Genomic DNA, 13,089 nt, shown 5'->3' with positions numbered 1-13,089 from the left:
TGTCATCCACCATCAGCACCAAAGTTGAAATAAAAATGGCATGAAAAGTAGCATCATCTGCCACTCGCTGATCACTTTTGTACTTTTTTATTGTACATTCTGAAGTTTATTGGTTATTTTTCATCTTGTAGACAAAATCTAGTTAAGTTTAATGCCTCTAAGACCCAGTTTCTAGCCATCTTTATATTGAAAATTCTTCACAACTTTCCTCTACCCTTTGAGGGATCTGTAATTCCACCTCTTGACTCAATGAACATACTTGGTATTACTGTGAAGTCCATTCTGTTTTGGAAACCTCACATTACAGAAATTACTAAATCTGCCTTTGAAAACTGGGTGTCCTGTTTATATGTTAAAATTTCTTTTCTTCCCAATTGTTGTTCCATTTTGTAAACAGGACTGATCTGTCCTTGTATGGAATACTGCTCTTACATTTGGAGTGGTTCTAGCTCTATCCTTAATTGACAGAGTTGAGTCAGAAGTGGTATGACTTATCAATAGTCCCAGGCTAACTTCATAACTTGAGCCACTTGCACTTCATTGCAATGTTGGTTCACTTTATCTCTTCTATAGGTACAGCTGTTAGTGTGGACCTTTGTCTATAACTGAAACCTTCAACATTATATCAAAACAATGTTGAACCAAATGATGCTAGAGAAATTTTTGTCAAATTGTAAAAGCATAGTAGTTTATTACCCTGGACAAGACTTCTTTGATTATAGTTATCAGTTGTTTTACATTATCAAATAAATTTTTTTTCATTAGAAAATGTACATCACTCTCATAATAAACTTACTAATCTAAAACAGCTGTAATCAGTTTTATGAGAATTCGAAAAACATTGTTAATCAAATTCACCATCCAAATTCCTCAAAAACTCAAAATTCTCTAGGGTACAATTTTTTAACGCATTCTATTCATTTTAAGGTTTCCGTCATTAGTGTAGTAAGTTAGTAACTCCCTCGACCAAATCCTGGTTATTCATGCAGGTGGTGAGGCAGCATATGAGAGCCCTCCAGAGTTTTAACTTTCCAAGTACATTTTAATTCAATCACTGAAAAATGAAACTACAGTACTTACAGTTTAAAAACTTTTTTTTTTACTTTTCCTGCACAAAAGCTCTTATTACAGTATAATGTACAGACAAATACAAAAGGCTTCATAATCATCTGCATACAATATATCTGCCAAACAAAAAATAAAATAAGACCCTCATTCTTAAAATACATACTTTCTTTTGGTCCTTTCTAAACAGATTTCCATTCTCTACCTTCAGCACTAAATCAAGAGATATTCCTTGATCCCTGCATTATTACCATAACTTCAATTCTATTCTATCCTTCACACTCCTGCTAAGACACCTTAAAAAAATAACACAGATGCATTACTCCATGAATGCAAATATTATCATTCTTTTAAGGAAAAAATAATCAAGGTTTTAATGAGTTAGTGACAAAAACAAAAGATGCAACCAATTTAGAATTAATGAGTTACAGACAAAGACATAAAATGCAATAGCTATGAATACCTTCATTAGTAGTTTTCCAGTAACCATTGTAATCTTTCCTCTTTATTGATGAACAAGTTATTTCTTGTTAATTTGTAAAGAATTTTTGAACTAGCAATCCCATACATAATTAAATAAACCTAAAGAAAATAACTACAGTATTTCAAATAGTGTAATATAAAAAAATCATCATAAATGAATGGCAACATTCAGCAACAACCTAGTAAGTTTACCTGCACTCATCTAAAAGCTGAAGATTTTAATGGAACTCAAAACAAGAAATAATTCCTATATATATGTAATACAGCTGTGCAAATCCTCTAAATCATTTACAACTTTTCAAAAAAAAAAGTAAGAATGCAAGAAAGATACTTATTACTTCCACCTTATAAGTCAGCCAATATTTCCCAAAGCATTTTCTATTCAAGATATGATACAAGTGCAATTGATTCCTAAACCTATGTTATCATTTCTAATATTACATCCCCATCAGATTTAAATAAAAAATGATGGCAACTCCCTTAGCTTTCAGCATGAACCATAAAGCAAACTCCATCCTAAATGCTGAAGGTAACAGGTAACAAGTCACATTACATGTTATTGTACTGTTGGACCCAACTCTAACACCCCCTCCTATGTATGAGAGATATTTCTAAAAGCTATTAGGTTAAGTACAGAAATTTACCCAAAACACGACACGTAAAAGAATATTACTGCAAAAGATGTACACTCAACCTTGCTAGATGTCCTGCTTTAGGGTTATCACCTGCAGAATTAGCTGCCATAAGTCATGAAAAGCATATATGAAACATATTATATACAAAAATATTAAATGAATTTTGAAAGGACTTTCAAGAAAGAAGAAATCTAAATTAAATACTCTTGAAGAGCCTTCATACCTTTTGTAAATTAAATACAATGATGAAAGAAAATCCTGACATCAAAATGAACCCTAAAATTAATTAAATTGGGAATAAAGTGGGGGAGAGACACACAAGTAACTTAGCAAACAGAATATTGTCAAATAAAGTTATGAAATCTTGTCACACAAAGACTTGAACAAAATATGTCATGTAAAATAGTGGAATCTTGTCAAATAAAGACAAGTAACTGAAGACAAAAGAATTTTCAGTAAATCGGTTATAATACAAGCAAAATTAATTTGGACGCTTTTTTTTTTCAGACCTTATAGTTAACATCATTCCCTAATAAAATTCTTGGTGGAACACAGACATTGTAAAAAATGATCTGCTAATTTGAAAAAACAATACAAAGGACAGTCAACCAAAAACATGGTATGAAGTCTGTAGGCTTAGAGTTCTATTAAAACTTCCCTGATTGGAATAATGGTAGAGTATAAGAGGGAAGAGAACAAAGGAAGTGGAGGTGACAAGAATAACATGGATGACATTAGACATCATCTAAACATATCTAAAAGGGGCAGTTGATTTCAATAAATTACTGAATATTTATAAACTGAGCAACTACAATGGATCACAAAAAGTACAGATCATCATATGTTACACTTACATAGGTGGGTATGACACAAAGTGGAAATAAAGTTGCACCTACGAAATCTGGTTGGAAGTAAAGGCAGCCTCATTGATTACTAGATGTAAGCCATTTTATATACTGTTGGTATTAATAAGCTGGTCTTGCATTATGCTTCTTTCTTGTCAATAAATTTCCTTTTCCTTCTCTCTCTCTCTTTTCTCTGTCAAAGAAATGTTACATGGTGAGTTCAGCCAACTAATGACTGGTGGAAGCATCAGTCTCTGTTCTTGCTAGAATCTTTTTTTTTTCATCTTCATTTATGATCTTTTCTGTTGAGGTTAAGCATATCATCTTCATTTGTGATCCTTTCCGCTGAGGTTAAGTATATCACATACAATTGTGAACCACCAACAATTTCACCAAGGACTGATGAAGTCTAACCACAAATTATCTGGTTTTGCTATGTTTCTTACATGTTCTTTCATTATTCCTCAGGTACTGAAAATCTGCTTTAATTTATGTACTAATGCTTTTGTGCTAATGTTACTTTATACGTTTGTACCTTAACCATATGTGATTTCCTATTTACAAAACATTTAAAGCGGTCTTCCACCAAGTATAGTGTTAGAGCAGAGGGAAAGAAACTACACTCCTATACTGTCTATATGTTACTTCCCAAAAGGCGTGCATCATTATTATAAGGGCCCTTTTATTTTATCATTACTTCTATCTTCTTTTCAAAACAATTGTGTATTATGGATGCAGCACCTCAAAATACCTCATAAACCAGTACATCAATGAAAACAATGTAACCCATACATAAGCACATTGCTAACATATGCAATCTGATTAGCAAGACCTTAAAGTCAAAGTACAAAATATGATACATTATGACCTCACCAATATCACCATCATTACCTGCTGAGCTCCATACATAACACTGTAATGAGAGAGGAATTATGTCAAAGAGCAATGATATCTGTGAATAAAGTTTCAAAATTAATTGAGATGTGAAAGATACATTATAATATGTACCTTTGCTGAGTACCCTGTCAGCAGCTCTACCTTCAGCTGAATATCTTAAAATAGGCCCATCTTTTGGGATCACTAGATTACGTGACTTTCTCACAATCAGTATTACCAACCAAAATAATGTTTGTCAGCTGTAGTTTTTATTGCAGTTTTCACAAAACTGTAAAGGCAAGCTGTGAGAAAATATAAACTGGATGGCAGTACTAGATATGAGCTTAACTAAAATGCTCCCTTTAGTTCCATATATATCTTTACAAGTAACAAGCATTTTCTACAGAAGTGTTATGTCAAACTCACATATGTTCATATTAACAATTACATATATCAAATATTTTTGCTGTTATTGGTCCAAACTGCTTTGCAAATTCAGCTGTGAAAGTTTAGGATAAAATGTTTTTTTTGCATGTCATAAAGCTCAATACATGCAGATTGTTTCACCAACAGCTTTTCTGACAAGTTGGTCTCATTTTTATTTGTGTTCCACAAACAAAATACTGTACATGCATTGCATTTCATATTAATTTGTCATATTTTTGTCACTCAAAATATCATATACCTTGTATTTAAAGTGGTTTCATCATAATTCACCCTGAAATATTGCATACACCTAAGATTACTGTATTATGGGATTATCTTTTTTTGCTATCATTTCATTCCAGCTGAATAAATATGGTCGTTTCATTTTCTCAACAACATGACAGTGACTAGTCAGAGCCATACTAGAAATGTGCATGCAAGATCTGCCAAGAATTAGCATCATTCTGATATAGTTTATTCAGGTAGAAACAAAATATGGCCAATGCATTAATTTCTTATCAATTCTAGCAACTCTCATGGGTGCAGTTTGAGGATATATACATAACATTGAAATCACTGTTTTCAGTAATGCCCTCTGCAATACTGTCTCTTACTTATTTTCATTATGTGAGTGTTCTTTGCAACAAATCAGTAGTGATACACAGTTGTCAAACAAGGACAAGTTCGTATTACATCTAGTCCCTGTTATTCAAGTGCTTTAATATCTGGCACACACTTACAATGTACATTGTTCATGGAGAAGTAAAAAAAGCTTCAGTGGAAACTCCTTAAGCCCTTTATGAGTGGAAAATACCCTATGTGCTTGTAGGAAGAAGAGCTGGAAAAGTATCACCCCGAAAGTAAAGTTAGACATTTTTGAAGGGCTTTGATGTTGGTCAATGTGATGTTGATATTGCCAAAACTCTTAGCATGCTTTCTACATCATTATGAACAAAGCCTTAGCATGCTGATAAAGTGAGGCAGTGTGCTTCCAACATGACACCTTAGGTGCATCGAAGATAACTCATGCCAGAGGCAAACATTTGGAAAATAAAGAGCAAATGTTGAGTGCCTGAATCAAAGATCAGAATCAATGTAATGTACCTGTATTTAGAGTAATGTACTTCACCTAAAAACATTATCCTAAGCTGTATTTCTCATCTAACTACCTAGATTAACCCCTTTCAGTATGCATTTCTTCTCTCAATATGTATAAAAACTGTGAAATATTTTTTTTCTATTTATTAAAAGGTCTAAGAAATTTAAAAGAAAAAAATTCTTGGGAATTAAGGTGTAGTTATTCCGCCATTCATAGTTTTGGAAAAATACATCATATGGTAGGGTGGCCATGCTATGCATGCAAAATGTTTTGCGACATAATCAAGTTCACAAAAAACTCAATACCATTATTTTTTCTTATGAATTAAGTTTTAAGCATTTCTATTTTAAGAAAACACATTATTTACTGGACTGGCAATATGGATGTGGCAGTGGGTGCTATGGGTGTGGATAGGCACCAAAGACATGGAGAGTTCCTTGCAAAGGCAGACAAGTGCCCATGTGATAACTGAGTTACTGAGGCCTCTAAGCAGCTCCAACGACTCATCTGTTTGGTTCATTTTGTATGACCAGCCAAGAGAGACTACAGTGTGTCAAGAATTCATCTTTGTGGGGAAAGCACATACCTTGATTGTGGACTAAAGTACACTTTTAAGCTAGACTTAAATGAGAAAAATAGCACTGTAATGCATTGCATGTTTCTTGGCATTTTGATTTTTTGGGTGAAAATTCGGTTGAGATCTTCCGTAGGAACATAACCCTTTATGGTAAAATGAGATTGATTATCCAATGATTCCACTACGCTTTGTGTTCCAGGAATACATTTCCAACATGAAGCAGTGACTATGTGTATTTGTTATAAATCACTATCTCCTACCACTTTTGTTTCACTTTCAAGTTTTCTAATATATTTGCTGCCTCTGTTTCAATAAAAATTTTTTCTAAATATATATTCTCTCAATTATCCTTTCAGTGCTGCTGTATTCTATGTAAAACATACAGAATCAATGCATAAGCCATCTGCTATCCATTGTAAGCAACCTACCAAGCTTCATGAAGATCATGTTAAATCTCAGCAAATTTTCTCCACATGCTTCCACTATGGTCTTTGCCAGTCACAGATATGTAATTGTATCAAAACAACTACAAGTACTTTGTAAGATTGATATGAAGTAACATGAGAAAATAACTTTGTATCTATGTTTGTAAGTTATATTTCAGTGTGTATTATGCTAATATGAACAAATTCTTTATTCCGAAAATCTAAAGCTATGAAAGAGTAGGCTATATGGATACTGAAGAGCACTATTCAGTCTAATAATGAACCATGACTGCTACTGGAACTTTTAGAAGATTTCGATGATGATTTCTTCTTAGTTTTACTTCCACTTCGTTTAGCTAAGGATGAAGTGGAATTGTTTGTGGAAGTAGAATCAGCTGGGGAAGTTGTATTAGAGTGGTCATTGTCCCAAGATGAAGCAAGCTGACCATCATCTAGCCCATCGATGTCCACATGAATGTCTTCTGCATCACCAAGACCACGACTTGTAGAATCGGCTGCACGAGTTGTGGTCTCTGCTCCTGATCCATTCAAAACCTAAAGATTTATAACAGTTAAATACCAGTTTGCTGTCCCTCACTTCTGCCTCATGTTCAGTGGAACTGCTAGGACTTAATTCATAAACACAAACATTCTTTTCATTTCTCTCACATAACACAATACAATTCACATAAATCACACTTTCTTTAACCCTGTAGATAGGGCAGTAAGAAAGCAATACTTCTATCTCCCATGTGTTTAAAGAGGCAAAAAAGGGGAGCTGGAAACCCTCCCTACCTTGTATTATTCTTTTTCAAACACAGGAACTGAAGAAAGAGCCAAGCAAGGACATTTCAAAAGCTCAGGCAAGGGTGTCTGAATGTGTGTTGAAGTAACCTAGATGAGAAGAAGGGATAAACAGGTGATATGTTTGATAAGAAGAATCTGGATCTTCTAGGTCTGAATAAAGCAAAAGGTGAAGAGGAAAAGGAGAAGAAAGGTAGGGAATACTTAGGGGGTAAAGTCTATGGGTCAGAATGAAGTAGACTACAAGAGGTGGGAGATTTTTAGTAATTCACCTGGTTATCAATGGAGTGAAGAAAGGAATCTGTAATTCTATACTCCACTTGGGTAGCAAAATACTCATGTAGTACTTGTGCTCATCGTTTAAAAAATTTCAGGCCACAATTGCTGAGTTCATAAGCCACAGTTACAGTGTTGCCCACAATTATGCTAAGCTTAGCACATGACTATTTATGGCTTTACGTATTTGATCAACTTATATACTTTCTTATTTTACTTACTTTCTAACTTGGCCTGGTGTAAGTGAAGGACCATAGCACTGTGAAGTGTGGGCAGCAGCAGAGAATGTGGTAATGCTACAGGCAGAGTTGGAGGGGTGGAACTCCATGGTTGATACCTCCATAACATCCCTCATTTGAAGGGTAATCTCCATTTCCCTTTTTAGGATTCTGCCTGTATCAATACATCCCCACTGCTATGATCAAATTATTCAAATGCAAACTATGGAAGAGCAGAGAATACATGCTCCCACAAGCAATCAAGGATTTAAAAGAAAATTGAGTACATAAGTAAGTGGGGTCGTGGGCCAATGGGTTTTACTGGATTTGGGGTTAATTACAAACATAAAACGAGGTTGGTAGATATGAACATGAGAGTGATAGCAGGTTGGATGTCTGATCATTTTTTGGTGGAGGCATGCGCAATAGCTTTCGGAAAAGATGAAATGCCACATGTAAAAGAAATGGTGAATGTGAATGAGAGTAGTACAGGGAAAGAATATATATAACTATGGAAGTGGAATGTGTTTACATTAGCAATGCATCCATTTATGATCTAAGTATGATCTAAGTATTTTGAGAAAGGTAAGTGACTGGTGGAATTAGGAACTTGGATTGCTTGTAAAAGAGATTAAAGAAATGTACTAACGGTGCCTATATGGAAGCAATGAGAGTACTTGGGAAGTATGCAAGAGAAAGTCGCAGGAGGTCAACAAAATGGTAGGAGAGCTAAAAAAGAAAGCAACTGAGAGATGAGGTAATGCATCCATTTATGATCTAAGTATGATCTAAGTATTTTGAGAAAGGTAAGTGACTGGTGGAATTAGGAACTTGGATTGCTTGTAAAAGAGATTAAAGAAATGTACTAACGGTGCCTATATGGAAGCAATGAGAGTACTTGGGAAGTATGCAAGAGAAAGTCGCAGGAGGTCAACAAAATGGTAGGAGAGCTAAAAAAGAAAGCAACTGAGAGATGAGGTAACATTATAGATTAACTTCTGAGAGGATAGGATAATAGTTCAGATGTAGAACAAATGGGAGTAACAATGTGGGATGCAGACGAAGAAATGGATACAGGCAAAGAGGTGAAAAAAATGGAGAGATCATTTTGAAGAAATGTTGAATGTATCAGATGATTGGTTAGTGAATGTGGTGTGCTTGGGACAACAAGGCATGTGGAGTGAAAGAGTCATGTTGAGACGTATTGGAAAGAGAGGAGGTGGTTAATGCCCTGTATATGTGACAATGCTGCAGGAGGAGATGAGACTGTAGCTGAATTTCTCTAGAAAGGGGAGACAGCATTGTTGACTGGTTATTGAGGATATTCAGCATTTGCATGGTCCAGGGTGAGGAGCCTAAGGACTGGCAGAATGCATGTATGGTGCCCGTAAATAAGGGCAAGTTGGACATGAGTGAATGCTTGAATTACAGAGGTATAAGGCTGTTCAGTATACCTGGCAAAGCATATGGAAGTATGGTGATGGACAGAAATGTGTCATGCACAAAACATCAGACAGGGAGGGGTCATTATGGATTAAGGAGAGGTAGAGCAAGTGCAGGCCAGGTGTATACTCTGAAGAACTTGTTTGAGAAATACTTGGAAAAAGGGAGTGACTGTGCATGGCATTTAAGGACTGGAGAATGTGTATAATAGGGCTGACAGAGAGGGTCTGTGGAAAATATTCTGAATATGTGGTAGAGCAGAAAGTTACCAAATGGACTGAAAAGTTTTTACAAAGAAAGAAGGTCAAACAATTGAGTAGGATAAGGGATCAGGGTGGTTTTCAGTGAAAACGGATCACATTCTTAAGGATAAGTGATATCATCAAAGTTGTTTAATGTAAGAGGGAGGTAAGTGCTGGGGTTTTAGAGCAAGGGGTAATATACTGGGGGTTTGGGAGCATGGGAAGTGAATCTTTTACTTTCGGTAGATGGCACAGCTCTATTGACTGACTCAAGGGAGAAACTCCAGAAGCTGGTGACAGGGTTTTGGTGAGTGTGAAAGGAGAAAGTTGAAAGCATATTGAACAAAATTAAGGTAAGTAGGTGGAACAGAGAGATCAGGCTGCTGGGCTTGAGTGTAAGTTTAACTTACTGACTGCTGACGTGCTATATACAGCAAGGACTGCCTCTAATAGTTGGCTATAAGTGTGCCATATATAGTTTTATGCTTTCAAAAACCCAACTTACAGTAAGTGGGGGAACAGTTGAGTCAGAAAACAATTACTGGTATTTCAGAAAATGTTTCAATATCCTTGCCCTAATTTTCTTCACTCAGCTGATCAAAATCCATCAAATTGTCAACAATGACAGGGCAGCACAGTAAAATCCCAATTACTGTATGAGTTTACTAGATGCCACAGACTTAAAAGCTTAAATTGCAGCAAAGGTTATAGCTGTCAAAATGTTTGCTCCAACACTACTCAAGGGCAAAGAAAATTTTAATGATCACACCGAAATAAAACTTCTATCTTGAACTCGAGACAATGAACTGTTCAAACCCATGTATATTTTTCAATTTCAATGTTCAAACTTATGTACATTTTTCAATTTCAATTGGGAACCTCCCAGTATCCAAAAAAAGATAAGAAAAATTAAAAAGTTATGTAAAAATATTTGAAATCATCTGAGCACCGAGCCACAGCGATAAGTGTACTTAACACCCAGTGTTGTCCGGTGCTGGTGATTGTTTACTGTCCCCCATGTGCTCTCTGGCATGGTTTTGTGTGCTGGTCTTACACATTTGTGTATTTTGTGCAGACTATATTACTATTGTGGACAACGGCCCCTTTAAAGCACTTCAGCAATAACCCGACAACTCCTCAGAGCTGTCAGCATCTATAAAGAAGTGCAAGAGGAACGTCTTAAGCCTCTACAAGATGGAGTTGTGTAAGAGACTGACTAATGGTGAGTCCAAGGCAGTATTTATGAAGGACTTCCACCACTGGCATGACAACTGGCATCACCAAGTACAAGAAGATCGAGGCATTTAGTAGTTCTTATTTGCTTTCATGCATTAGTATTGCATTTAATTAGAAATAGGTTAAATATTTCAAAATGAGTGTGCAGTTAAAAGTATGCCAAAACTTCTGTTAACATTGGCAGGTGGAGTGAACATGGGTCCTAAGTGGAACATGCCCCATTCCCACCAGTGGGTCATTCTTGCAGTTACCATCATTTTGTGCTGTGATTTTTATTACAACCTGCTGTGTTTGTGTTTGTAAATATGGTATCCAAGCATCCAGCAATGTCTCCTACCCCAGAATGTGAGCTTAAATGGAAGAGAAACTCCCTGACTTTACAAATGAAGCTAGAAATCTTACATTGCATTGATGCGGAATAGGGAGCATCAGCACAGTAGAAGTGTACCAAAACTTTTGCGAGGGTGCAGGTGGAGTAAGTGTAGGTTATATGTGGAGTGCACCATGTTCCTGCCAATGGGTCAGTTTTGCAGTTACCACCGTTGTATGCTGATCAGCACACTTGTGCAATTTGGGTATATCTGCTAATGTGATTTTTTGTAACCCACTGTGTTTGTGTTTGTTACAGTATGCATACATACATCCAACAACATCTCCTACCTCACACCCAGCAATTAAACAGAAAAGAACCTCTGAACTTAGAAACAATGCTAGAAATCTTACAATGTGTTGATGCTGGTGAGGGTGGGTCAGTGCTTTGGCATACTTACAGCTTTAGTAATCCACAATCTACAACATAAAGAAGAATGCAGGGAAAATTTAAAATGCTGTGGTCAATTACTCCACTGTCTGCCAAGTTAACCACAAAGGTTAGAAATCCAGTGTCACTTCTTAGCTCTTAATGCCTCACTCTTAACAGGCCTCTGGCAAAGGACAACTCTAGCGCTGTTTTTCAGAGGCTTCTATCTCATGTTTCCACCAACTACTACAAAATGTCTACCAAATATTCCTGCTTAATGTTCTATCCTAACAGTTCTACCTAATGTTCTCAGCTAATGCTCCTACTTACTAATTCTACCTAACATTCCTATCTATTACTTCTATGAGTCTACCTAATATTCTTGCTTAATGTTCTATCCTACTATCCTACTAATTCTACCTAATGCTCTCAGCTAATGCGCCTACTTACTACTTCTACCTAACATTCCTGTCTACTACTTCTATCCATTGCTCCTACCATTTCATCAAAAGGCAGGGCTAGCACAAATGCTTACTGCAGGAAAATCTCAAGTTGAGAAAAATGGGTTGAGTAAAGCGGTCAAGTGTTATGCATGACAAATAGAGGCTGCGTGTTTGTGGACAGAACGCCAGCACTCCACGTGCAGTTTGACAACCATTTGCATACTGGCTCACTACAAAGCCATCACAAACCTTCCCAATACCCAGCTTCAGTTTGGGATGCAGGGCATCAGAAGAATGTGTGACAGTCTGTTGCACATAACCTTGATGCATTTTCTCTTTAATCACCTCTTTAATTCCTAACATCAGTGAGAGGGCTCAGGTGGTAGCCTATTGGCCCCTCCTAATATCCCCCCCCCGCCACCTCCCCTACCCTTGGGGCAACCCATTAGGTAGTAGGCTATTGACAACAGCCAACCAAGGTGGTACTACCATCTTGATTGAGGAGTGTTAAAGTGGTGTCCAGAACCATCTTACACTCTCCATGTTAGAAATGCTGATCTTACTTTCTGTCTCATCAAAACAGTCTCTCTCTCTCTCTCTCTCTCAAGGTATGATCATGACTGAGTCCAACAAATCTATGGTCCTTAATCCCTGGCATCATGAGGTGCTAAAAATCTCTGAGTTTCTGTCTGACAATGAGAGGGAGGGCACTGGGAGTAGTAGTAATGACCCCTCCCACAACCTTTCCCCTTGTTAGACCTTCTTGTTTTGCTAATCACTATACCAACATTCATGGTCTTTCTAGTAATCTCTCTGTTGAGCAGCATCCATCTAGTATCTCTCCTAATATCTTGCTTCTCTCTGATACACAGTTGTCTAATGATGTTTTCATTACTCCTTTTTTACATCCAATTATAATCTTCACTCATGATTCCAGTTCAAAGGGGATGTTTGTGCTTATTCCAACATCAAAACACCTGCTGCACTCTTCAATGACCTTGAATCCCCAAATTCTGATGTTATTTGGCTCAGGGTCTGTCCCCCAACTACCACACTGTTCCTGTTTTGCCTACTGTTCTCCTAATTCTACAAATTTTATATCTTTCTTCGACAATCTAAATTCCTGCCACAAGACTGTGACATCCTCTCATCCACAAGCCATGATCCACTTATCTTGGAGATTTCCAAGTTCATCATAGAGAATAGCTGAATTCCTCCCATATGGATGGCAGGGGGATTGAAGCCCTCACATTCTCC

At 36.6% G+C, this 13,089-nt stretch overlaps 1 protein-coding gene across 6 annotated transcripts in view; it reads right to left on the bottom strand.

The window, feature by feature from the left end:
- Nucleotides 1-1,076: 1,076 nt before the first annotated feature.
- Nucleotides 1,077-13,089, bottom strand: part of Sgf11 (SAGA associated factor 11kDa) — a 431,536-nt gene continuing 419,523 nt past the window's right edge. For all 6 annotated transcript variants that reach the window (XM_071663261.1, XM_071663260.1, XM_071663262.1 and 3 more), the window contains one exon: nucleotides 1,077-6,986. In XM_071663261.1, the coding sequence (XP_071519362.1) occupies nucleotides 6,699-6,986 (288 nt within the window). In that variant the 3' untranslated portion in view covers nucleotides 1,077-6,698. The remainder of the gene's footprint in view (nucleotides 6,987-13,089) is intronic.

Source organism: Panulirus ornatus, chromosome 7 (assembly GCF_036320965.1).
Source record: "Panulirus ornatus isolate Po-2019 chromosome 7, ASM3632096v1, whole genome shotgun sequence".
Classification (NCBI taxonomy): domain Eukaryota; kingdom Metazoa; phylum Arthropoda; class Malacostraca; order Decapoda; family Palinuridae; genus Panulirus; species Panulirus ornatus.
This window is presented reverse-complemented; position numbering and strand designations above follow the sequence as displayed.